A 27375-nucleotide genomic window follows, 5' to 3' on the forward strand; every position below is an offset into this window, starting at 1 on the left:
GGACCAATGACAGTGCTCAATATCGAAGCTTGGCTTCGCAAGAAACGGACATAGGGGCGCTTGTTTATCTTGGAAAAGCAAGATTTGATTTTTTTTTCAATAGCGATGCGATGCGATGAGAATTAACAGGAAAAAAATGCTGGGTATTGAATCCTACTGCGCCAATAAATTAATATATTTACATTATTTATAATGATCCTCTTCAACAACTACAAAAATCTGCCCTAACTCATTGTACGTATACGTTCTCTTTAAAAAAATATCTTGTAGTTTGATCCCTGAAATTGTTCTCAAACCTGGTATCAATGGAATGCATTTAAATTCTAAAATTACATGGGAGAGTGGGGGAAGAGGTTCCAATTTTCGCCCAGAGATGTCGCACCAGGCTATTCCTTCCACGTTCTCCAGATATATCATCAGTTCTACAGTACGATCACTGGAAAAAGGTAAAAAATAATGATAAAACGATATGAATCAACACCAAAACCTACCAATTATTGACAAGTTTACACTTGAACGTGAACAAGTCTTCGAGAAGAGCAAAGTTAGGCAATTCTGTAATCGTCATTCTGATGTCTCCATAGTCAGGACTCTGCAAAAACAAGAATAACACTTGAATGTATGAACTGATATGATTCCTTGAGCAAATTAGCTCACCATTCTCTGTAACTGACTGGTCTGCAGTCTGCCTCGTTCTCCGAGGTTGGACCTCCACACAATGTCCAGTTTTCCGATATTAGTAGCCCCACTGAGCAACTTCAAATCGGACGATAACTTTTCGTTTGGTTGGAGACAATACAGAAACTGACAAATGGATTGTGGCTGAAGAATCGTTGTTTTCCCAAAAATACTCTCGCCATTTGAAGTAGAATTCAAAGATGCAACTAAAGAAAATTAAATGTATTTTAAAACCAAACTGAAGCCTGGTCTATACTGCTCAGAACGCACTTTCATACCATTGAACAGATGTGAAGCATCCAGCGCCACTTTTTCCAAGCAAATGGGGCCCGTCGTAATGTTTTGTACCTGGGCTTCCAGATATACGTCATCATTTTCAGCATTATAGAACTTTGTCTTCACATCTAATGGCTTCAAAACCATTATTTTGAAAAATTTCCTGAAAGACATAGGAGCTCCAGTGGGAGATTGATAGGTGACTTCACAAACCAATCTGAAATAAAAAATTATCTAATACAAACTCTAAAAATACATTTTGATAATCATCAAGTCTGTTCTTCTTTTATTATTGCCTCATTGAATTCTTATAATTGACTTTAGTATCTTTAATTTATTGTTTTAATAATTTCCTATACAACTCTGTCTTTATGCAAATAAAGTATTATCATTCATATGTAAAGCGGCTTCGAAGTTATCGGAACAGGTAAAAAATCGAAGACAAAGTTGGAAACCACCCATTTGAATTCTGATTCTGATTGTTCAGGATTCCTACATACTCCCAACAGTAGGAAGTATATTTCATTTTGAGGAGGGAATATAGCACTTAGAGGAACAGAGGAAATTCACCAGCAAATTGAAATTTGCTTGACGTTTGTTACATCTTGATTTGTTCTTTTTTTAAATAAGAAGCAGCGCTCTCTGAAACCATTATCAGTATTCCCGACTTGTTCTATGTCATCATGTATAATCTTAAAGAACCAATAATTCATAATCATTTGCATATGTGATACATACATATGTGTTCCAATTTCCTTAACTTCATGGTGAATGACAACATCAACAGTTTTATCTGGAGGTAGCTGAGTTGTTGGTGGATTGGAGAACAGAGGTAACCTTTGCGAGCTTGTTTGCAAGTCGACCTTCATAAAAAAAGTTCACTTTATAATATCAAAAATGCACTGATATCTACACTTACTTTAACTGTTATATTGTTGACTACATTCTCAGTTTCACTGTACACGCATATGTAGCTGGAAAAAGTTTCACCGAGGTATATGTTGACTGGTGTTTGAGGCAGAAGCAGAAATTGTCCTGTACAGAGCGTTTCGGTACCTTCGACAGAAGTGGGATCCTGCTGCAAAGCATTGTTCAATAGATTTCCTGGCAGGTCTTTACTATCGCAAGTAACTGGAAAAGGACTGGCTAAGGTAGGGCGTGTGAGGCGCATCACTGAAATTATTAAAAGGTGTAGAGGTTTTTCAAACACTTCTAGGTTGTACTACCCTTCAGTGAAAGCAGATGTTCTTCGGTTTCCATTTTAGCAGCCGAAAATCTAGTATATATATAATAAAGTACTCAATATTTCATAACTATGAAGATTGTGCGGTCCAAAACATTTTTAACAAAATATAGGGAAATTAAGGTTACCAGTTGACATTAAAAATGTAAATACTTTTCCACAGAACACCAACTCTGTTATCATGTTCTGTGGTACGTTTCTGTCGACCGATGAGGGCGCTGAAATTTGGAGGAAAATGGCTGCAACTAAAAGTAATAAAATAACGGAATCCGTCAAAAATTGTAGTGATAGTAAATGAGGCGACTGGTAACTTAGTAGGCTAATCTTCAATTCTGGAGAACTACTTCTACAAGGTATCAGTAACAAAAAATGGTTTGTATTCAATCAAATGGCATCAAGACCTAATTTAATGAAATATTTAATACCATTGAACTGCATACATTGCATAGCAAAAGCTTCAGTGGATTTTCATTAGAGATTAATTGAAAACTACACCGTTTAATTTCTATAATCTTCATCAAATCTCAACGTAAATCAAGTTGTCTTCGCCAACAGACTTCCACATACTATATAAAATTTATTAATAACCTGTCAAGATTCAATATAGAGTGAATTTTCATGATCATAACTTTGAAAAAAATATACTGTTCAATTTCGATAATCTTTATTAAATCTCAATGTCTGTTCGAATTGTCTTCTTCAACAAACAGACTTCCACATACAATATATAATTTATCGATAATCTCATAAGATTCAAAATACATTCAACATACATAAGCATAATATAAAAAATCAATCGAAACAATATTATTCCTTTAATTCGTTCATCTTCATAAAAATACTAGAGGTATCAGTTATTAAGGCTGCAAAAAAACTCCGGAAATGATTTTGAGGAATAAAACCTTTGCAAAGAAATAACCGAATACCTCTAGTTGTAAAATTCGTTTAACTAATATTTTGCACCATCAGTTTTTTTCAATATTGCAACAATACCCAGTAACCAAAAAAATGGAAGTGGGGCTGATAACTGTATTCCAAAATTTCAAATTCAAATAAGGTCTTAAAGAGAAATGTTTCAACCGATATCCTGCATTTGAAGAGGGCATGTAAAATTCAATAACTAATGTGCACATAAAATTCCAATGAAAAAAATTCGGAGCCAGAACCTGCTATACTTATTTCAATATTGCCAACAGAAATTTGATTTGATAGTTCTGGGATCCCCCTACCTGCAATTATTTTTTATAACCAAAAGGAGAACTGTATAGGTAATTTCCTGATGATGCCAACTTAGTTGGTGAAACGCGCATCGAGAAGGGTGTTACACTGAGAGGATAAGTGTTTTTGTTGGATGTTCATGTCAGTGTTGCAGAAATGCAACAGATATACTCCCATAACAGTTATACTCCACGTTCTTGATTGTTGAAAGAGAGACGTTTCGGTACTCAACTAGAGTTGAGTACAGCATTCTAGAACTATCGTTACCGATATATAAGGCAGGCTTCCCGTCTTAAGAGGGCAGTTGAGTTCAGAAAGTAAATCGAGCGGTTTAACAAGGAATTCAAATAGTGGACATAAATTAAGCGTCAGTTGCTAAGTGTTGTAAATAAATTAGTTTGTGGTGATAGAAGAGAATTTCTTCTTCTTCTTCTTTTGTCATTTCAATTCAAAGCTAGGCATAGTCAATTGCCTTTATAGTTGGACTGCAACAATAACTTAATAATTCTGAAATGGCTCTCTTTCTGATCAGTTTGAAACGTGAAGCAAAGTTGGAAAGTAGGCCATACCTGATAATACAGTAGATTCAGCCATGTTTCATAAGAATCATCGTTTGAACGTAACTGTTTTTTGACCTGCCCAGCTTCTACTAAGGATTTGGTGCAAGGCAGATATTCATATTGCATCCAACGTTTGAGCACACCGAGAAGTAGAATTTAAGCTTCTGGAATAGACTAAATCCAACAAAAACATTTCCTGCACATCTGAACTGATTTGGATCATCTATTGAAGAGCCAAAATATTTTCTAAAACAATAGAAAATAAAAAAAAATGACTGCATGCACCAAAAGCATGCGTCTCCATCAAGTGACCAAGTCTCTATGAGACAGTACCATTGTAGTGTTGCCAAATGTGAACACTTTCAAATACATTCTATCTGGAATAGGTTTGGCAACACTGAGTCGGATACTGTCATTCTATTTGGTGTTGTACTGTTAGATTGTTAGGCTTATTTTCAAGCTGGTTTTTGTTTATAGTTGTTGTATACTGAATAAAATTGGTGTTTCTGTGAATAGATTTGTTAGAGAAATAGTGGTTTACAAATACTGTATGGTATTTAAAGGGTGTCCCAAATTCAAGAGTGACCATTGGGATCTCGGTTAGTTGAATTGAGGCAAAGTTTCGTAGTTTGGTACACTTCAATAATGATTTTGTTTTATTTTATTTTCATTCAAACAGTAGGTTATGCCAAAGCGACATTGGCCGAATAACTAACGAAAACAAAAAGCGACTATGGACTGAAATAAAAATATCATCGTTCAACTAAAAAATCAATGGTGAATAGTGAAAAACAATCTGAAACATTTTATGGCAAAATATATAACACTCTATTGCAAGAATGAAAAAACTTTTCAATTGAAAAACTTAAATTCAAGGTGAAACGGCCAAGCATTTCACAAAATAAATGATGTTTTTGGTGCAGCTTGGACAATTCAACAATTTAATGAAATGGCACCTATGTAGCTAGTTTTTCTTATATTTTAAATGTGAATTTAAATAATGTGCACATTTTCCGTTTGACGTGTCTAAACATACTATGTTTGTTGCCTTTTCAAATTATGTATTATTGTGAAGACCAATAATTTCCATTTCCAAATTCTATAAAAAAAAGGAACTGCCGTTTTCACATTTAGAAAAGCCCAATAAGTTACAAATTCATAGCAAATTACGCAACTTTGCCCTAATTTAACCGACCTTGTATCTTTTACGGTTTCCGAGATTCCAATGATCACCCTCGAATTTGGAACACCCTGTACTGTATAAGTAGCACTGTGTCTGCTCAAAAAATATAAGGATAATAAATGAATAACCTAGTTGAAAGTAGAGTCACTAATAAAGACCAGTTGGTTTATTTTTGAAGACCATTTAAATGTAGGTGAAATTTGTAATAATTCTTTAACAGAAACCATTTTGACACGACATAAGATTCAAAGGAGTTAGATTGAACTCAGAGTGAGAATTTTACTGCATATAAATTATGTTTTGAAGAAAGGCATATGGTAGAAAAATTACGTAAAATTAAAGACATTGGTAAACAAGTAAAATTACATCGATTCTGTTTTCACTCGTTTGAAAAAATTTGCAGAAATAGCCCTTTTTGTATGTTCTTCAAATGCAGAAACGTTACGAATTGGCGGATTTCAATAATCTCCTGTGGCTATAACTTTGAAAAATCAATAAATAAAAAAAAAATAAATTACAATTTCACGGCAGAAGTAACACTACGAAATCTAAAGTTAATATCAATTGAAACCTTCGAATCTCCACCTTAAAGATACCTTAAAATAAACTTCACAGAAATGGCAAATTTATTTTACTATACTGAAAACTTACTGTGAACAGGGAATCACCCCCCAAGTTACACCCTGTTTCAATTAAAATGCTCGTACCCGGATTCACGCTAACAAAGCGCAAACTCGTGACACACCCCAATGGCGCAACCCCAATCAAACAAACTACCCCTTCTTACTGCCATACATTACCGGTATTCGCGGTTTGATTATTCAAATTCAAATTACTGAATTGCTGCTGGAGATTTTGATTGGCGAAAAAGGGTTCGGGGCTTGATTGAAACCAGGCGTCTGGAACTGCTGTTGGTAGAACTGATTCGCCGCAGGGGCTGCTGTGGGAAAGCAGCGAACTGCTGGCTGTTGCCAAACTGCGCGAGAGGCTGAGTGACATTAGGCAAGAACTGCCCTTGCTGCTGGGCGGGAAACTGCCCCTGCTTGCCCCCACTGCTGCTGGGGCCACTGGGGTGGAATCTGCGTTATGCCGTTCTGCATAGGAAACGTGGCTTGTGGTTGCGGGAAACCGCCGAAACCTTGAAAAGCGTTCTGTGCAGGTTGTTGGTAGGTCGCCTGCGGGAACTGGTTGAAATTATTGGTAGGGGGAGTGTTGGCGTAGAGCGCCAGAATGCTGTCCTTGTCCAGCTTAACTTTTTCCTTTTCAGTGGGCAAGACTTGGTTGAAGAAGCTCTCTTCTTCGTTTTTCGTGAGATCAGGAGTTTCTGTCTTCTCGGGCTGCTTCGCAGCTGTTGGAGGAGCAGAAACGAAGCTGCTGAAGTTGTCTTCGCCATTTTGAAGACCTAGAACACATAAACTTTATTAATTTCATGGTGATACTGAATGGCAGTCCAAATGATACACACAGAAAAAAATAAGAAAGAAACTGTTTGCAGTTCTCAGTTTTCAGGCCGTCGTTGTTGAAATTTCTACTTGAAGTCTTCAGAGGTCTGTGGTATCACTTCCAAGGTCGCGAGTATACCCAATTTTGGAAGCGTATACACAGGCCTTTGAAGATGACAGCCACTCGCGCCGACGAAACGTCAGGAAGAAATTCCAACGAACGGACTAAAAACCCAAAACCACAAAAAGTGGCCACAAAAGCCCAAATCCCCCAAAAAATTCTGAAGTCTGTATTTTGTGAACAGTTTCAACTTTGATATATAAAAAAGGTAACCCTAAAGGGCTCTTATCTGAATTGTTTGTAGGAGTAGTGTCTATAAAAATGACTGATAGATTTCCGATGAATACAATAAGTTGGATAGAATCATATATGACAGATTGAACCGTGGTAGTAAAATGCAATAACTCTAAGATGATCAGGCTGTAAAACTAGATGTACCACAGGGTTCAGTTCTTGAGCCTCTGATATTTCTCCTGTATGTGAATGACCTTCCACGATATTCAAACGATATTCATGTAACAATGTATATGAAAATATCTGATCATACATACAAATTTAAATCTGAGCTGGATAATAATAAGTTTGTTATAGTCGTGTTCCTTGACCTCAAAAGAGCATTTGAGACCATTGATAGGTTTATACTACTAGCCAAATTGAATATATATGGAATTGAGGGCAAAGTGTATAATTGGTTATCTAATTACTTGACCAACAGAAAACAACGGGTAAGAGTTAAAGACATGTTCTCTTGTGAAATTGACAATTAAGTTGGAGTTCCCCAGGGTAGTGTTCTGGGACCCCTTCTATTCATACTATATTTAAACGACATGCCATTGTTTGTCGACTGTGAATTTATGAACTTTTTTGCTGATGATACTCTATTGGCATGTAGCGATGTGAACCTTACGATGGCTATAAAAAAATTTAATAATACTCCAGCAAGTGTCAACAAGTATTTAAAAATTAATAAACTCAAGCTGAATGTGATGAAAACTAAAGCGATGATAATCACCACCAAGTTTAAATACAGCCAAATAGACTCTAAAACTATTAATCTCAACATTGATGATGACAAAATTGAAATAGTGAATTCAACTAAATATCTGGGATTCCAGATAGATAACACTCTATCGTTTGATGAACATTTTGGGTATATTCATAAAAAAATTTCAAAGAAATTATTCTTTTTTTCTAGAATTGCCAATAATCTTTCAACGGAGTCAAGTATCACAGTTTACAAGTCAATTGTTCAGCCACACTTCGACTGTTGTTCCTCTATCCTATATCTATTCAATCAGAATCAATTGTCTCAACTCCAAAAACTTCAGAAACGTGGTATGAGAATCATTTTGAAGTGCCGTAGAGATACTCCTATCACTATTATGCTCAATGTTTTAAATTGGCAATCCATTTCCCAAAGACTGCTATACTTCACAATGATCTTCGTATACAAAATATTGAACAATTTAGGACCATCTTATTTTAATCAGTATATTGTCTTTCATCACGATATTCACCACCACTTCACTCGAAATAATAATAACTTATATATTAACAGAACAAAAAACAAAAATACTATGAACTCATTGTTTTTCAAGGGTTTTGATGGGTTCAACAAATTACCTAATGCAATTAAAAATAGCCCATCTCTGAACATGTTCAAAAATGAAGTGAAGAAATTTGTTTTAAATGTATAAATATGATATGTATTATGTCTTTGTTACCTGTAGCTATAACTTGTATAATTCCATTCATCTAATGTTCGTTATATATTTCAAACAATTATGTAATTTATCTTTCTACATGTTGCATTGAAATTTTTCGAATGTATAAAGTTGCTGCTTTTGTAGTAATGTCTTTTAAAATATTTTATTGAACTTATGTTTGTCATACATTTAAGTCATTTCTATATGTAACACATACCTTTTTTTTATTTCTACCATTCTAGTTGATTTGTATATTATTAGGATATCCTATTTAAATAAAGATCTATCTCTCTCTCTCATAATACAGAACTGCATGTAGCTGAATCAGAAATGGCCATAAAGCAATTTCCTTCTTGGTGTCAGAGAAATGGACGAATTTCAAACACATCAAAATCGGTAATCATCAAATTTTTTCATTAAAAACTTCTGCCTAATGAGCCTTTCATTATTGACACAGATACAAAATTTGTAGGTTCTCTTTTAGAAGAAGGTCTAAAGTGGTACAGATACATTGTAGGTATCTGTTTAAAACTATAGTATATTCCCTTAAGCTGCAGAGTAATAAATCATTTTAAAATTGCTGTTCCATAGATGTACATAACTGAGTTGATTGAAAAGTGAAAATTGTAGTATTCATTTCAAACTTTCAATGTTAATGGAGGATTCGATTTAACAAATCTCAAAAGACTTTTTTTAGTTTTATGTCTGTTGATATTGTGAGAAACCAAAATATGGAACACTCACATATACTATATTGTGTAGCAAACATGTGAATGATATCTGATTCAATTCCATAATGAATGTTTGGGATGCAAACTGAAAATAGGAACAACAGTGTTTGAAAGCCGGAAAACGGTTACACTGAATGCATTTTTAAAATTTCATAACCACTTAGAATTATTACAATATTTATATAGTGAATCGATTTTTTGTTTAATAATAAGTGTATAAATAAACTGAATTTCAGAAAAGTAAATAATTTTAAATAATTGTAATCTCCTGGGAATATCAAAAACCAACATAGTTATCAATGTAAATAAAAACAAAGGGAACTATTATTGCTGTTTCTAATTTATTTATTTATTCAACAATTAATCCTGATAATGTGGACCATTGTCTGTTTACATGTGATAATAATATTTGGCTAATAAATCTTGAACAATGAGGTATTTTACTGCATAATTACCAGAAATTATCAATCTATTTACACCAAATAATGAAACAAAAAAATTATGATTCATATTTATTCATTCCCTACAAAACTTCTAGTCAGGAATATGCTGGCATAAGGAAGTTAATAAAAGTTAATAACAACTTTTAATAATTAGAAAATATGAACACTCAAATAATCTTAATTTGATGATCATCATTGAACTAAAAATGTTTCTTTGATGTTTTTGTGAAATATATGAACTGATTTAGATTTTTTTTGTTTTCAGGCAATTTATTGAAAACTTCTAAACAATCTGATATCGGATTATTCTTTTCTTTGGTAGTATGTATTACATCAAAATTAGTGGAACTTTTTGTAATATGATTAACATATATCCCATATCTCAAAAAGTTATAATAAATCCACAACTCTAAGGTACACCGTTTATTTTTAAGACCTTGCGAAATTAGTGAACAAAGGTTTTTGTAAAACATACTAAAAAACTGTGAATTTTTTATAAAATAAAAATACAAATCTGGATCAAAGATTTTTCACAGAAACCACCATAAAAATATTTAAAGATCAGAATATATCAGGGTGGTAAAACAAGAACTTTAAAAATCAATAATAACAAACCTAGAAGATCACTGTCCTTTTTCTCCTTTCTGTTATTTGTCTCCGTATTGCTATTCACTGCCCTTGCTGGTTTAGGACTGGGATTTGTTGGTTTGGGTAACTGCGGAACCTCCACAGCTCCAAGAGATTTTTTTCCACTATTGTCTTTTTCTTCCTTTTCTGTTTCTCAATCTCATCGTCTATTTCTTTCTCCCAGTTGACTTTCGGCAATGCGGGAGGTACCCATTCACGAGCTATGTATTTTTTATGCTCGTATTTGGCTCTGATGAACGATTCTAAGCTGGAATCGCTCTGAGGGCGTCTGAAGTTGTCAGGAAGGTTGGCTTCATATACGGCCCTTGCTCTGAAACCATATACGTTTGTGAAAATAATAACAAAAATGCAGGAAATACTTCAAAGGTCTTTGAAAAGCCATACGGATCACATCTACTTGATTATGTTTATGAACAGATGAGTATACTTGTGTATTGCATAGATATCGAGAGATTTGTAGTAAAACTCCTTGAAGTCATGTTGATCAGGTGTTGCATTTGAACAAAGGAAGAGATTTGTACAAAGACTTTTCAGAAAATGTTTCGAATCCCAATTCAATGCTTATGGTTCTGTAGTTGGTAATGTCAAAATCGTTGGTTCAGAGACAGGTATCAAATATTAGTTAGTGGGGCAGCTAGAATCGTTGTTTTGTCACTACTAAACCTCATTGGTCATAAATAATACACGGGATGTCTCAGGTACATCTTTTCGATACAATAAAATATCACCACTGTGTTGCATTTCTGTAAGTGTGAATTCAATCAATTTTGACATTAGACCTTATATGACGAAATTTCGAATAGATATCGTTACCTTGAGTTTCCCATTTGTTGTAAGGACACCACTTGCTCTGGAGTCCAAGCATCGAGATTGACCGATTTCACCTTCGAAATGTGCACCCCCAAATTCCTGTGTATCCCTGCACAGCGGATGCAGAGAAACACTCCAATATTCCACGAAGCCCATCTGGGACCTATTAATTACAGAACTCATTTCTAGACAACCTTCAAAGTATAAGGAAGATTACAAATTTTATTCCACCAAACATAAATGGAAATAAACACGAACACACTGCATTTCACATACCGCAATGCTAAAAATAGCGAAATTAATTGATACTTTGTTATGCGATATCGCAAAAGAGTGGAATCATAGATAATAAACATGAATATGAATTACCTACCTTTAGAATCACAATCTACACAATACTTGTTGTCTTCATCTCTTAACAAACTATTGAGAACCGACTGGCATTTATCTTGTAGTTGTTTGGCCTTATCTTTTTCTGATTTTGAACTCATTTTTCTGTTTAATTACCTATAAAAACATTAAAAAAAGGTTGGCGAATGACAACTAAGGGGTGGTTGCAACTCACAAAACGTCACGAAGTAAAAACCCAAACGTCAACGTCAACACTACACAAATATTCTCTTCTATTTTTCATCATTTATGACATGGGGTTTTGATGCTTGCAACCAAGATTTTTTCGTAGTATGAAGAGGGGGACTAACAGTGTTTTAAAAAAGCACTATTGAAATTAAATCAATAAGGCGCTGGTGTCTTGAAATACAATTTTTACCACACTTGAAATAATTCACCTGAATTGACATTTGACTACGTTTTTACTATCCTATCCAGGTGCCCAATTTTGGAATTGGGAAACTTCTAGCATGAAATGAATCCAATAAAAATACTTCTACCACACACTATAATCATAAAACTCCATGCGTGTTTTAGGATTTTGCCAGGATTCCTGATTACGCCATATTATTTTTCTATTTTTTTAATAAATATTTCCATTCATACTAGGATACTCCATATTTTGAGTAGTTTGATTCAGAGAGGCAAAATTCAAACTTTCGTTTTTTTTAAAATTGAGGTAGGAGGATTCTTCTACATTCGACAGTGGTAGAGATTCCAATAATATTCTTTTTCGAATCGAACAATTTATTTTGAAATTAACAGATAAAAATGTACAAGAAATTTTTTTGACAATAATAAAATATCACAAAAACATTGCACAATAATGTAATTAGACTAAAAATTGTGTGGTGAATGAGGAATATTCAGCTTGATTGTAGACAAAATTTTGCCACGATCAACAAATGCATCAATCATCTCATCTTATTACCAGTTTTTCATATATCATTCGGTTAATAAAATGTACATGAAAAGTAGCCACAATCACCGAGTGTAATTGAACTACTCTGAATAAATGAATAATTATTTAACGACAGGATTGTTTTTGTTTTCAGAATGATCCCACAGTGGCAAATTTTTAATGAATCGATTTTTCATGCTGAATATGATTTTTATAACAAAATTAGAACAAAATGTATTACAACTTTGGTTCATTTCAAACTTCCACTGCAAATATTACGTATTGAATAACTGGCAATACGATAAAATGATTGTGGATCTTTTAATAAATGTAATTAGAGAGACATTCAAATATTACTATTAAAAACATTGTGAACTGTATTTGACGATTACAGAAATACAACAATCTGAAATACTATCAACAAATCATCAAAAATGGATTGAGATGAGATTTTAATATTTGTAAATGGACGAAATTTACTGTTTATTCAACAATAGGGTGAAAAATATAATAATTTCAACAAGGGTATTCGTTCTTTCATTGTTCATGAGGTCCTATTTGAACTGTTTTTATGAAATTTACATTTATGATTCTTCAAATGGTCAAACAGTTCATTTTCATTCAACGTCGACAGTTTCATAATATGTGACGAATTTAACCGATACATAATGTAGTTATAAGAAGAAAAAGTCGGATAATTCGAATTATTATTGTATATAAATCTCTGAGTGGATAGAACTCAGTATCAATACGTCTGATGACGTATTGTAAAGTGAAACAACCTGTTGCGATGGAAACGAATCATTTTTTGTATTTTCTATCTTTGTATCGTATCTCCCAAAGTAGATTCAGATAAGGAAATTTTACCGTGAATTATATCCAGTTTCAAAGTTATCGCCACTGGAAGTATATATTTTTCATAAACCCTTTACTGTTTCTAAAAATCTCGTATAAGGCAAACGAGACAAGAACATCTTGAATAAATTCAACAATCGAATGGTTTCCTCTCTAGAATATAGAGATTTGCCACGTGGAGAATGTTTCTTGATTATAACAGAATAAATGAACTAGTTGTGTACTTCTATTCCTTATTGATTCGATTAAAATGGTCCTACTTTCAATTCCAAGCACTCTACTACGGCCGTAAATTGAATTGAATGTCTGACGAATACTTTTGTGCAAGATTTTTCACAGAAGCAATTCTGCTAGATATTTTTTATGTGGATGTGAAGGCGATGTGGTGTATAGATACTTGTGATTTTATAGTTTATATTCTGCAAAAAATAGGATTAAAAGTTAAAATTTTCGGTACTTTGGAGGGCTGTATCTTTGAAAATAGGGGGGAGAGCACCGATTTTTTCTTTCGGAATCGTAATCTACTCGCCAAAATATGTAATTGACACACAATTTTTTTCAAAATCGGCAGAGTATCCAGTATCGACGGAGAATCCAGAAAAAACTCTGTATGGGCCCATAACAGAATGATAATACCAGTCGAAATAATCAATAGAAACTAATCCCAAGCCATTATTGTAAATCGCATATCAATGAAACTTTATAGGTATATGCAAACATGGTTCATGTGAAAACTTGCACAAGTAATAAGCCGACTTAGTAAGATATTAATCGAGTTCGTATTCAGAACAGTAATAAATTTCATAATAAGTATGAAAACACTGTATGGCTGACGGCATCATATTCCTGAAGCGGCTAACTGAAATGGAATTATATTTCCATCTCGTCTTTCCACCTTCCAGCCATTTGAAACATTTTGGACGGTCCTTGCTTTTCCGCTTCAACCAATTTTTTGTACTTCGATCTTGAGTCCTTTCTGATACGTTCGAAACATGCTTTTTTCCGAAGCTTAGTTATTATTATTCTTTTTCAATATTTTCTGAATATTTGTATATGAGTCTCATTTCACGTTTTCTCTCTTTCATTGACACCATTTGAATTGGATGGCTGGGGAGGATAATTGACATCATACCTACTTTTGTCTTCAACTATGTCGAAATTCGTGAAAGATACCTGTAAAAAAAACATTCTCCGTAAACACTTCGTTGATGGTCGGTAGTCATCGAGAGTTATTTCGTGAATTATCACACAGAGGAGGGGAACTTGTTTGTGAATACATTTTTCAATCTAGAGGGTCTGTGGAGGGGCATGTGATTTCAAACTTTGATTTTGACTTGCTTCTGATGAAGAACTTTTATCCTAGTATTTTTCGGGCAAGGTTTCTCGCCCATCAAATGAATTTTCCAACAATTATCTTCCAGTTCGAGGTTTTCGTGACACAGCGGGCAACGGTTGCAGCTCTCAGAGAGTTCTGAAATACAGAGAGATTAATAATTGATTCAGTAATCCAGTAAGAACAGGCATATGGTACCTTTGCATTCTCCACGATGCCTTTCATAATTTTCGGTTTTGACTGCTTCGGAACATTGTGAGCACTGTGTGTAACGTTCCCGCTGTTCACATTCAGCGAGCAAATGTTCTGTTAAAGTCGACACTTCTATCACTTGGCTGCAGTTCTTGCACCTCACTAGCATCGGACATGAGCGCCAGTAGTGGGAGTTCATAGAGTTGCTGACGGACAGGATCGATGTTTCTGGGTGGTTGCAAAAAATGCAGTGCCTGTAAATTGAAAAGCCACATTTTCATTGCTCTCATGAGATATTTTTCCGCCAACACATAGAAACTCGATTCGACTTTTAAAAAACACGATCAAAAAATGATGAAAACAATTCGACATTTCAATTGAAAAACTTCAGTATTCAAATATGTATTAGCTTCGATTTCAAAATTATTGGTGAAGTCTGTCATAAAACGTATTTCTTGATAGTTGCAATTTCAAAATAAACCAAATAAAAAAAATCAGAAAATTCATTCAGGCCCCACGTTGGGCGCCAAATTTTTGGCACCATAATTTCTAGAATGTGGGCAAATGATTTATGTTTAGTGTTATATCAGTGATATACCTTAATAGCCTAGACTGGTAGACAGACAGATCTTCATCTAACCACATTATGTTATGAACATTAGTAGCACATCAATTGGATGTCTCACTTTATTTGTCATTTATTAATCTCGATTGAAATCAATACTTACTTTTCGTCTTCGTCTTTTTGCGAATTGTTACTCGGCGTAGAAATACCACTCGCAGAACTGGAGCTCTGCCCGTTGACGCCGTTATTACTATTAGCTTGTATGTTACTTCCGCTCAAGCTTTTCGCCAAGGCGAAACTTCTCTGCTGACTGGATACTTCGAATTGGAAAATGCTGTCAGATACGGGTTTAGGATCGGTAGAAATGTTATCCTTACTTTGTTCGTGTTTCCCGTTATGGTTCTGAACTGGCTCTGGACTGAGGCAGTTCGCATTTGTCGGAGTTATGGCTTCCAGGAGCTTGTTTTTATCCAGTATTTCTTTCTTTCTCTGGAGAAGAACGACTACTTGAGGAAAATTCACTATATGCAATACTGGAGCAGTTTCTTTTCGAATAAAAGTTAATGAATAGGAAGGGAGTCAGAGACCAACCTTTTTAAAACACAGTTCTCTAATAAATAAATCAATCGCATTGGCATTACTGACACATGTTTCTAACGAAATGATTGACTAATGAAGTAGTTTGGTTAAAAAGTTATATATGATTCGGCACGTAAATCATGACTGGAAAAAAATTGACATTTCGTCAAATTAGGTTTGGGTGAAAGTTGATGCAAAAACTCGTGGTAACAATAATATTCAGTACGGTTCAGTGACGGCTCGTGCATTAGAGAACAGGGGAGGCTAAAGTCATAAAGACTATATACACACAGAAAAGCCCGCCAGAGGCGCGAACATTTTCATGTTGTTGCACGCTTTGCTTAATACTAAAGTTAGGGCATGGGCATGACAATGCGTAAAAAGTGCATGAGGAATTTCATTTATTAAACAAATCGTCAGCTGTGCGCCCAGATGAAACATCATGAAAACCCATAAAACTTTTTACCACATTACCATCTTTGACATATCTAAAAACGAATGAAAGTTGTGATATACAAGTAATATAGGTAGTGTCATCAATATCCCATGCAAAAAAAGAAACACTTTCAATCTCCTTGCTTATATTTTCCTTAATAATATATGCCACACTGTCTATAAGCTCATTTTGGATGGTTTTTGAGGTGCCCGAAAAAACGCTACCGTTTAAAAAAGTGCCAAATTGTGAATCATATTTGCCCCATAACATCAAAAGTTCCTTGTTATTGCCGCGATTAATCGAATCTTCGGTTTCATCGTGTCCACGAAAAGCTAATTCTTGGGAACCCAAATAAATCGTAATATCGATAAGTTTTTTTTAAATTCGACCAATTTTCCCTAACCTGATTATTAAAAGAAATTATGGCCTCTTTTGAGCTGTATCTGAAGCTGTTGCTATAATTTGTTTGCTAAACAATTTTAATTTACAAAACGAAAATAGTTTTTCTCGTTTAATGGAGCCGGTTAACCAATCGCATTTATCGTACCAACTAATATTAAATCCTCGATTTTGTCGATTATCTGACGTTTTAATTAAAATCAAATGTGGTTGAGGCCTTCCCAGAGTTTCAATAATGTAAAATTTATTATCATAAGATAAAAACTTAAAATTATTTGTCAGCATTCAATCGACTATATTGTCAAATTTTTTTAATTTCGTCCAACTTATCCATAATAAATGAAAAAAAAACTTACCGAAAAGTGAAAAGCTGAAAACACCTTGAAATTGAAAGAAAACACTTTAAAAAAATACATTAAAAATATTACCAAAAAGCACTGCTATAATACAATACTGCCTGTTTTATACACAAATAACAAATATTATCAAGAAACACTAAAACGATTTACCGAAATATTTTTCAGTCCCGGTCCGTCACAGCATTCCGTCCGAAAAATTACATCAAAAACAAACGCCGTCGTACACTAACGGAGACCAACTGGAGGCTAGCCTCCTCTAACGCTATATTTCTGCAACTGAACTTACAAATCGGGACGTATGTCGCTGATTGGATCGTTCTCGTGGAGCCTGTGTTTTTTTAAAGCGGTCGGAGGCTTGGGGTAGATGGTTTATTCGTTATTCGTTCATGGGCGGTGCGTTTGAGTTTTGTTGATACAGGATACAGTGTGGTACGTACTGAGCACTGAGCACGTACGTAGTGAGCGATAGTGTTTTTTCGGGCATATTATGTATTTATATTGAAAATTAATGGTTAAGTAATGATACCCCATCATTTTTTGAAAAAAATAATCATAATTATTTGTCAATATCTTTTAATTTATTGCGATGAATAGCCTCAAATTTTATGGGGAGGCTAAGCCTCCCTTGCCTCCTCTGACGAGCCGCCGCTGGTACGGTTCTATATAAGTTGTCTAAGTTGCTTCGATTATCAGTGTGAGAATATTTGAGAATAAACGGAACGGAAATGTGCTAATAAATTCCATACAATTGTTATTATCTTTGCCGAAATTGCAACAGTGCCAGCCAAAAAATCTACTTGTTCTACTGGTGGACAACAGTGTGATCAATAAAATTTCTAGTCAAGAGAGACCATGAAGCATGGCACCGACATATTTTTTTGATGTTAATCACTATTTATTTTACGTGTCGACACGTAATCTATAGTATGCTCTAAGTATCATATCAAAATGAAACTTAAGAAAAATTAAACTCTTAATCATCATAAAACTTCTATAGTCACTTCTGATTAGTTTTAACAAATCTAATTATACGTGGGCTGTTCAAAAATGAAGGTGAATGTTCAAATTTCAAATTCGATTAGCGATTTATATGTTGTTCAGTTGTTTCAGCTTTGTTGATGAGTCAAAAATGTTTACAAGTTGTACAAGCAGAAGGTCGAGAAGAAGTAAATGACGACGCTCGCCCTAGACGTCCCAGCACAGCAACAACCGATGAAAATATTGAGAAAATAAAGAAAATTGTTATGGAAAATCGTCTAATCACTATAAAGGAAGTTGCTGAGGATATAGGCATATCGGTTTACTCATATCATGCAATTTTTTCGGAAATTTTGGGTATGAAGCGTGGTGCAGCGAAGTCTGTTCCAAAACTGCATCGTTCAGGAATTGTTGAATGACATAACGGCGTTCCAGATTTGCTTGAATGATCACAACTGGTGACAAATCATGGGTAGGTATATGGTTATGACATCTAAACCAAAGTCCAATCGTCCCTACGAAAGAGCCCAGAAGAGCCAAGACCAAAAAAGCACGCCAAGTTTGATCAAATGTCAAGGTTATGCTCACTGTTTCAACTGTTTGATTTGTTGAGACGTTTCTGCCTCTTTTTTCCTCTTTTTTGGGATCTTTGCCACTTGGCTTTCTTCGCCCGACATAATATCGTCGCTGTCTAGATCGCTGATGCCAGAGTCGGAGTCAATAAGACGATGAATTAGAGGTTTTTTGTTTCTCAAATTCAAGTCCATTCCACTAGTTCGGTACTACTTATTTCATAGTATTCTATAATAGCTGATATTATAGTCAGGCCTGCTTCTTTTGGCTTTTTACGAACTTTCGTAAAACTGAAAATCATTTCTATAACTTGTTCCATCTCGAAAGATAGATGCTACACTTCGAAATTAGCACAACGAAAATTACTCAACTTGTCAACTTGAGCTGTCTGACTAATGGCGTCGCCTAATGGCGACGGGTAGTAGCATCGCCCACTTGTCCAGCTATAACCAGCATACCGAAGGTACTATTTGTTCGATTTCATGTCTATTACTAGCAGTTCTGACGAACAAGTCATCATTATAGTGGCCGCATTATTGAATGTAAAAGAAAATAGTCACAGCAAAGAATGTTAGGGGTCCATCCCATTATAAAAAGAGAGCAAATCTAGAAGAGTATCACCATTTTTCCAACAACCTGAAAAAAGACGAGGATCCATTTTTTCAGTGTTTCCGAATGACTCCAGGCAAATTTTCAGAACTTCTGAATATTCTAAAGCCTGCCTTAACAAGCAACTGAATTTTTCCACATCCGTTTTCATAGGTATCAGATTGACACTGCTGTCAATCTGGTACCTATGACACTGACACTGCTGTCGACTAATAGAGATACAGAAACTTCGCAGGTACGTTTGGACAAGTTGATGACAAAATTCTATTCGTATTTGGACAGGACGGGCCGTGCTGTGCTTTGCCGGACAAATGGGCAACAAGCTTTAGCGTATCGTAGTGCATCAGTTATGCTTGTCACATGGTCGTACGGCCGATAGAGAGTATTATTATGCGCCGCTTGCGAGAAACAATGCGAAGGAAACGTCCGGTATTGTAGAGAAACAATGCATGGCTTTTGCATCACAGTAATGCACCTGCTCACTCGTTTCTTTTTTGTTCCCAAGATTGAAGAGAGCCATGAAAGGATGGCGTTTTGCGACGATTGGGGAGATAAAAACTGAATTACTGAGAGAGCTGAAGTACATACCGAATTGGGCATATCAGAACTCGAGGATTGGAAAAAATGCCGGCACAAATGTATTATATATGAGGGGAGGGGACAAAATAGAGATTGATGAATAAATAAATATTTTTTTTAGAAAAATGAAAACTCACCTTCATTTTTTCAAATTACAAAATTATCAGAAGAAACCAAAAAAAGCAAAATGAATAAATTAATTACCACAAATTTCTTAGAACGGTGAATTTCATTGCAATTCTTCACGTAGTCATTTTCAATGATCTGTAAATGTACATACACAATTTTTATTAAAAAAAAATAAACAATCAACATATAAAAAAGAAGACCTCGACTATACTCAAACTTCAAACCAACAATACTCAAAAAAGCAAAAATACTTCCTAATCCTTACCTGCAAATCGATTCTGTCAAATTCGTGAAACAACTGCCTGTATAGCAAATTTCTTCTTGTGATATCGTCATCGGGTGGTAATTGCTTTCTCACGAGCCTTGGATTTACTTTATATACCAACACTAAAATCCTCTCGGAGACCTTTCTCACCGCTTCGGCAGGATGGTGAAGGCCACTTGAGCCAAATTCCGATAGTATTCGACACGTCAAGCCGCTGAAGAAACAATGTTTGAGTAGCACGAAAGCACAAAACTTTGTAGTCTTACGAGCAGTCTTAATTAAAGCACTCTCTTATAACACATTTTCAAGGCAAACATACATTTCGTTAAATAAATCCAATTGAAATACTCTTCCCACACACCACAATTGTAACACTATTTTCAACTCAAGTTTCACCAAACGATTTCCTAAACGGTAATTTAGCTGATCTACATCAAAATTTGTATATAAGGGTGATGACATATCCCCTTACGAAAACGCCATCTATGTGATCGACAGAGAACTCATAAATGTGTTGTGTTTGAGACTTGTTTTCAACTTATAAAACAAATTTTCGAGAAAATATCCTTCTGATATTTAACTCGGAAATTATTATAATTATTATTATAATTATTATTAATTATAAATAAGGTCATGTCAGATTGAGTTATAAAACGTCTAAATTCTGAGTTTGAAATAGGAATTTCCAAATTACATAATATAAAGTGAGGCTCAGATTACTCTAACAATTGAAAGATATGAAAAGTGTTGATTGACAGATCCGACAAGTGACAAATGACAGGTTTCAATTAACAGATCTGATACCATAGCCATTGATAGCACACCATTGTGTTGGAAAAGTGTTTTTGTTGGATTCAACTACAGCTCTACAAATTACTTTCAGGAAGAACAGCCGTACCTCTGTTTATCCATTGATATTCCGTGATTAATAATGAGTTGTTCGACCATTTCTGCCCTACTCAACGCTAATCTAGGATGAGTGCCGCTACTAACAGGCCTACTTAGATGAACAGGGATGATGTGAAGCTCTCTATAAAAAATCACGACGCGATGATGTACGCCTCTAGGTTGAAAACACACATTCCTTTGCTTACCTGACGTTTTTACAGTCTGCCATCGTGAGGATGGTGTGAACAGCCATTTGATTTATCCTCTGACTCGTATCACCCGACTTTGTGAGTAGTTCAGGGAGTAATTTGTCAACGCTTCTCGCTACCTCAGCAGAAGCGACCCTAAGAACATTTTAGGTTTTGTAGTCTACCTCAGAGTTTGCAGCACAAAAAATGTCGAGTCTATTAAAGACGTCAATTAAATAGGTGTTTCTGATAATATTTCTATCAAAACAACTCACGTTAGGTGAGCTAAACTATATAATATCTGCATCACTCACCTGCCGGGTACGAATTGCACGAAGAATAACCTAATCACCTCATTCGCCAGACTGTACACGGAGAAAACTTTATCGCGCAACGCCCTGTGCAGCAGAAAAATTGCTCCTCTGGCAGTCTTATTTGGCGCATGTATTTTGCTGGCGTCGTACGACAGCAGCTCCTCCTTGAGCTTGTTCAAGCCTTCTTCCTTATCGCAGTAATGCTTTGAGTAGAATTTTTCGACAATGTCGTTCCCAAACACCAAAATGGGCATAGCGGCTTGTTTCTTTTCCCTTTCCGTCAGTTTGGAGGGAATCTTATAGTCGGCATCTAGCTGACATTCTCTTAGAAATTCGTTCGTTTGTGAACTAAACAAAAAAAAACAAGTGATGAATTCATTTGTTTGTCTACTGTAACCGTATTTTGTTACGGCTGATTGAACATGAATGACGATTGAATCAATCAAAGGATTGCATTATGGATGAATACGTTTATTCAGTAATGCGCATTCATTGCATTAAATAAACATAGTACATCACTGATTTCAAATCCTTGGCTGGTTGACTTTGGCAGCTCATGCCATAAATGATCTTCCTTTTATTGGCCGTATTATAGCCTCAGCTGCTAGTGCCATCCAGCCAATGACTGATTTTTTGACATGTTTTTTGACATATATAGCGTTTTCCATTGGTAAAACTGATGTACATCTGGTGTATCTCCGTTCCCCATTTCTTTAAACACTAATGAAGGATAACAATACACGATGTGCTAGTTTTACCAATGAAAAATGCTATTAGTTCCATTAAAATCTAATAATAGTTTCTCTATTGTCGAAGTGAATTTATATAATATACATTTTCATCTTCATATGAATGTCAGTAGTGATATTTATCCACCAAAACCACTAAACATGTGGGTGTACTATGAGAAATACTTCCATTTTATTATTAACCCCACATAGCTAGCTATTCCTAGTGGAAGTATGAATTTCATTTGCACATGCAAACAATGTCAATTTTGTCAAAATTCAAAAATGATTTGAATGTAAGTTGTACAATGATGCTTTTTCCGATGCGCAAGTGGTAGATCACTTCGACCACAGTTGCAGGGAAACGTCAAGTGAAAAAACCTGCAGATCACTGCTAATAAACCCGGACACATCGCATAATTCTTTAGAACCAAATTACTCACTGTCTCAAAGCCGGTAAGGGTTTCTCTTCATACATCTCATACGTCGATTTAACTGTAGCCCCAGCTGATTTGTTTCTTCTCTTGATAGAGCCTCTGGATTGATTATTTGTCGGGCTGCCGGTGCTCGGCGAGCCTGTTTTGGGACTCTGGTGTCTGGCCATGTGCAGAGGAGAGACTTGACTGTGGTTCAACTGATTCGGAGACGAAGCTCTCTTGTCTGAAGAAGTCTTCGGCAGAACAGGAGATAAAAGATTTTTGTTGATGTTGTCGGCACCATCTGAACATTCGTCGTTTTTGGGACATACCTGTAAGAAATGTATATAACAATTTTCAATCGAAGGTGATTCATTAGCAAATGGATACTGAGCTATTAGGTCGTTATAAAGCTTTTGGGGAAAATCTTTGGTATAGGATGAAAATTTCTGAAACAATAACAAATCAAAGTAGTTTAATTTAAGTAAATCTTCAAATCTAACTTTGATTTGCATTAAAAAGGTGTCCAATATTTCATTGTAAATCTGTTTATAATTTTGTCTCAAATCGGGTAAGTCTAAATTGGTTTTTTTTTTTTCGGCGCCGGCGGTTCGAGAGTTAAATCAATTGAAGTCCCAAATTGTGAATCATATTTGCCCCATAACAATAAAAGTTCCTTGTAATTGCCGCGATTAATCGAATCATCGGTTTCATCGTGTCCGCGAAAAGCTAATTCTTGGGAACCCAAATAAATCGTAATATGGATAAGTTTTTTTAAATTCGACCGATTTTCCCTATTCTGATTATTAAAAGAAATTATGGCCTCTTTTTGAGCTGTATCTGAAGCTGTTGCTATAATTTGTTTGCTAAACAATATTAATTTACAAGACGAAAATATATGCTCCTTAGATTTAAAATGTGTTTCTGTAGAACGAGGTAAATTTTTTAAATCGGAGTATCCTATTTTAGACAACGTTTGGTATTCGGTTTGTACGGAAAATAGAACACAGGACCAACAAAAAAGTTTTTGTCGTTTAATGGAGCCGGTTAACCAATCGCATTTATCGTACCAACTAATATTAGAATCCTCGATTTTGTCGACTATCTGACGCTTCATTTGAAAGAAATCAAATTTGGTTAAGGCCTTCCCAGAGTTTCAATAATGTAAAATTTATTATCATAAGATAAAGACTTGAAATTATTTGTCAGCAACCATACGACTATATCATCAGATTTTTCAATTTCGTCCAACATATCCATATTAAATGGAAAAAAACTTACCGAAAAGTGAAACCCTGAAAACACCTTGAAATTGAAAGGAAACACTTTAAAAACACATTAAAAATATTACCATAAAGCACTGCTATAATACAATACTGCCTGTTTTATATACAAATACAAATATTATCAAGAAACACTAAAACGATTTACCGAAATATTTTTCAGTCCCGGTCCGTCCCGGGATCCCGTCCGAATAATTAAATAAAAAACAAACGCAGTCGTACACTAACGGAGATCAAATGGAGGCTAGCCTCCTCTAACGGTATAATTTCTGCAACTAAAATTACAAATCGGGACGTATGTCGCTGGTTGAATCGGTCTCGCGGAGCTTCCAGTCGCCGCTGGTTGGACTACAAACAATTCGCATGAAAAATACCCCAATGGAATAAAAAACAGTTTTCTAATAAAGGTTTGCTAACTTTGCGTTTGCATGAGCTGAGCATTCGGGCTCCTCTCAAAAGCATATTATGATAAATGAGTTCTTACGCCATTACGTTCCATCAATTGTTCAACGCGGATTTCTTCGTAAATTTCGTTCCTAAACTGGTCCATTTGATTTTTCTTGTGCCTAGCCCGTTCATAGTCTTCTATTTCTATAGCGTGTCTCTTCTCTAGCTCGTATTTCCCCAGTTTTTCACCCGCCACTCTCAATTTCCCCATAGCATTCTTAAGTTTTCTTGCATACTCAAAGCGTTCATCTACGAAAACAAGTACTCGAAAAACAAATTCTTATAATTCACAACTTTACTCACTTATCACAGCCAAATGCTTCTTCAACTCCATTTCTTTAATAATCCTAGCGATATCTACGTCTACATACATTAGGAAAGCTAAATCATCGTAAGGCGAAATGTATTCAGGGTTATTCATAATGTCCGATACTTTAGCTTCATCATCTTTCTCAGCTACAGATAACCGTCTACTTTCCAAGTCCATCCCCAGCATATTCACTGCTATAAGGCTCACCTGGAAAAATAACCTTAAAAACTACCCTCGTTTGGGACAGACGAAGATAACACCTGATTGAATTTGTTGTGCGAGTTGAAATGGTTGTGGTGAAGATTCATTTTAACAAATGTCACTTGGTTCTTGGGCACATTAGCGGATTTAAGTTCCCTGCTCTTAAAGTCTGTACTTTCATTCGTAGACAATGTTATGTATCCTAAATATTCCCAATTTATGTTCGTGGCTGATTCGTCTACTGTATTAGAATCTTCGTTACTGAGAAAGAGCTCCACCTTGGCAGCTGAAATTGAGAAAGAGAGATTTTCCAACTCACTTGAAAAGACAACGTTTTTCAAAGAGTTTATAATCTAATAAAACATAAATGCATCAATCAAAATCGTTTACAGAGATGTCTACATCATGCAGCAGAAGTTTATTTCATATACAAACTGAAAATGGGAAAATCCATCTGAAACAACTATTTTCAAATATTTGAACATGGAAATCACTTTTCTCATTTAGTTCATATACTATCCATACATTCGTACTAATATCGTATCCAGGAATGCTACACAATATAATATCTGTATGTGAGAGTATATTGATACGAAATTTCACTTACAATCTTCAGGTGTACTTCGAAGTTTCAGGCGGAAACACTCTTGAAAGACTATTTAACCAATCCTTGCAAAAACTACACTTTTTGTTACAGAAAGAGGCTCATTTGGTCTTATCAGAATGACAGTTTATAAAAAAATCGATTTATTAGTAACCTAGGAATTTCGTTTGATTGAAAATGGAATATTTATTGAATAAGGACAAGTTCTGTTAATGTCACTGATGGAGATGATGAAAAGAGGGGGCCAAGTACCGAACCCTGAGGTAATCCCACAGTAATTTTCATTGGATTTGATATTTCATTATCTAGAATATTTTATTATTATTATCTAGAATGTTTATAGAAAGTATTTTAATGACGTATTTCTTCTCCTCAGAAGTTTCCCAGTTTCCATATATCTCGAATGAGAAATAGAAAGCTAAAAGACTTTATTCCAACTTACGTATCAGGAACTGATGGGCTAGTATTTGTATTTTGTTCAAAATACATCTTTTTTCCAGTTGCAGTATCAATTCTTGTGGGTAGTTGCAGTTCTTTTCAGATTGCCACCCTTTAACTATCGGACCATGTGTATTCAATTCTGTATACCTGTATTTTGGATCTTCACCTACAATTTGCTATGTTTATTCATAATTTCAAATATAATTATCTTCTTTACTTGTTGCTTGAATAACACTGAATTCAACCTTTTTAGGCATTTCGGCTATTGTTGTTTGCTCATTTCATTCCGTTCGACAAAAATTTAATATATTGATTTTTTCTAGAACTGCACATGGGAAAATTAGTTTACTTCACATAATTTAAGAGACGTATTGATTTTTCATTTTAATCGTCTGCGCATTGCGCGAAGTATTTTCATAATTTAAATACTAAAGAGAAATTTTTCAGTTGGTATTATGAATTCAGTGCCGCCAACGTTGTTACGACCGGTATTAACATGAGTTCGGTAACTTCACTTTACTCAAACAAATTAGTAATAAAAGATTATTTTTCGAAAAATCGACGAACACTGATACTTTGAGAGGATTTCTTAAGATATGTCGCATGACGACTACCACGTTGTAACTAACGTGTGCCGTGAAAAGTTATGCTTTTGATTTGGTTTTTTCAAGTGATGATGACTCCAGATTACCTTCCACTCTGTTACCGCATATCAAACAGCAACATTTCACAACTTAATATAGGTACGACGACAGTTCACTGAATTTAAGAACATTTTCACTCGGTTTCTAGCAAAAATATTATATTTGGAAGGTTGTGTCACCACTGATGCGTCGACATTTGAAATACATTTTCTGAAAATTGGTTTGAAATTGAAGTTTCGTTCTAAATGAGCGTTTATAACCCAAACAAAAAGCACTGTATTGGTGGCGATCTTACCTGGGCTCAACAGTACAGTCATCCTCTTGCTATTTCCTCCCTTGGGGAAGAATGTTTTTGTATACATTGTAAACAGATTTCACCAGTGTTATCAGAAAAATAGGAAATAGAGATTTTGATTTGGTGGCGATGTCACCACAATTATTCTAAAGTCTGCCACGAGGTGGCAGTGCAAAACCCTAGGAAAGCGAAGAAGATGTCTAAATGACATTTTGATTCAATATTTCCACCTGATTTTACGTTTATTTCAACCATATCTCTTGTAAAAGTATTGTTGACGGAAATAATGCGATGTTTAGAAGATGATTCATATTTATTCAAGTGTACATTACAAACGGGGCGGCTATTCTCGAATCGCACGAAAGATTCGCAGAATTGTGAGTGATTCAAAAATAGGGACCTAGTACAAACACAAATAAATCTGCCAATGAACGATATATTGAGATCCCATGTTTCAAACTCTAAAAATGTTTTA

The 27375-nt window shown here is 35.0% G+C and overlaps 3 protein-coding genes across 5 annotated transcripts; all 3 read right to left on the bottom strand.

The window, feature by feature from the left end:
* Positions 1 to 160: 160 nt before the first annotated feature.
* LOC111518113 (trafficking protein particle complex subunit 13) lies at positions 161 to 2354 on the bottom strand. The gene is made up of 7 exons (XM_023174456.2): positions 2181 to 2354; positions 1874 to 2127; positions 1693 to 1817; positions 957 to 1171; positions 658 to 884; positions 492 to 592; positions 161 to 436 (listed from the first exon to the last, which is right to left on the bottom strand). Exons 1-7 carry the CDS (start codon positions 2212 to 2214, stop codon positions 184 to 186), a joined length of 1209 nt encoding a protein of 402 aa, XP_023030224.1. The 5' UTR covers positions 2215 to 2354; the 3' UTR covers positions 161 to 183.
* A 3664-nt stretch (positions 2355 to 6018) lies between these two features.
* Positions 6019 to 11586, bottom strand: LOC111518095 (stromal membrane-associated protein 2). The gene is given in 5 exon segments (XM_074179603.1): positions 6019 to 6560; positions 10157 to 10288; positions 10291 to 10499; positions 11003 to 11162; positions 11373 to 11586. Coding segments are annotated over 5 exon segments (1023 nt in total). The 5' UTR covers positions 11491 to 11586; the 3' UTR covers positions 6019 to 6156.
* Positions 11587 to 14004: 2418 nt separating this feature from the next.
* LOC111518086 (centrosomal protein of 104 kDa) lies at positions 14005 to 27044 on the bottom strand. Of its 3 annotated transcripts, XM_074179606.1 has the most exons (14): positions 26901 to 27044; positions 25963 to 26127; positions 24976 to 25202; positions 24709 to 24922; positions 24443 to 24654; positions 22703 to 23007; positions 21532 to 21879; positions 21236 to 21373; positions 21040 to 21171; positions 20142 to 20355; positions 15613 to 15724; positions 15399 to 15552; positions 14677 to 14924; positions 14005 to 14616 (listed from the first exon to the last, which is right to left on the bottom strand). In XM_074179606.1, exons 1-14 carry the CDS (start codon positions 26965 to 26967, stop codon positions 14462 to 14464), a joined length of 2691 nt encoding a protein of 896 aa, XP_074035707.1. In that variant the 5' UTR covers positions 26968 to 27044; the 3' UTR covers positions 14005 to 14461. The 3 variants fall into 3 exon arrangements, with proteins under 3 accessions (XP_074035707.1, XP_074035705.1, XP_074035706.1); XM_074179604.1 differs by having other exon boundaries at positions 15399 to 15724; positions 26901 to 27043; XM_074179605.1 differs by lacking the exon at positions 26901 to 27044 and adding an exon at positions 26179 to 26483 and having other exon boundaries at positions 14006 to 14616; positions 15399 to 15724.
* Positions 27045 to 27375: the final 331 nt, after the last annotated feature.

Source organism: Leptinotarsa decemlineata, unplaced genomic scaffold (genome assembly GCF_025532065.1).
Source record: "Leptinotarsa decemlineata unplaced genomic scaffold, Ldec_3_MD MMD2_tig00026282_RagTag_RagTag, whole genome shotgun sequence".
NCBI lineage: Eukaryota > Metazoa > Arthropoda > Insecta > Coleoptera > Chrysomelidae > Leptinotarsa > Leptinotarsa decemlineata.

Excerpts from the sequence above, each read along its gene's own strand:
- LOC111518113 (XM_023174456.2), bottom strand. The coding sequence starts at position 2,214 with ATGGAAACCGAAGAACATCTGCTTTCACTGAAGG. Across the intron at positions 1,172-1,692 it reads AAGGAAATTGGAACACATAT|ATTGGTTTGTGAAGTCACCT; the intron begins GTATGTATCACA and ends TTTTTATTTCAG. Across the intron at positions 885-956 it reads TGCTTCACATCTGTTCAATG|TTGCATCTTTGAATTCTACT; the intron begins GTATGAAAGTGC and ends AATTTTCTTTAG.
- LOC111518086 (XM_074179604.1), bottom strand. The coding sequence starts at position 26,967 with ATGTATACAAAAACATTCTTCCCCAAGGGAGGAAATAGCAAGAGGATG. Across the intron at positions 21,880-22,702 it reads CCCTTACCGGCTTTGAGACA|TTCACAAACGAACGAATTTC; the intron begins GTGAGTAATTTG and ends TTTTTTGTTTAG. Across the intron at positions 15,725-20,141 it reads TTGACAGAATCGATTTGCAG|AGAAAGAAAGAAATACTGGA; the intron begins GTAAGGATTAGG and ends GTTCTTCTCCAG.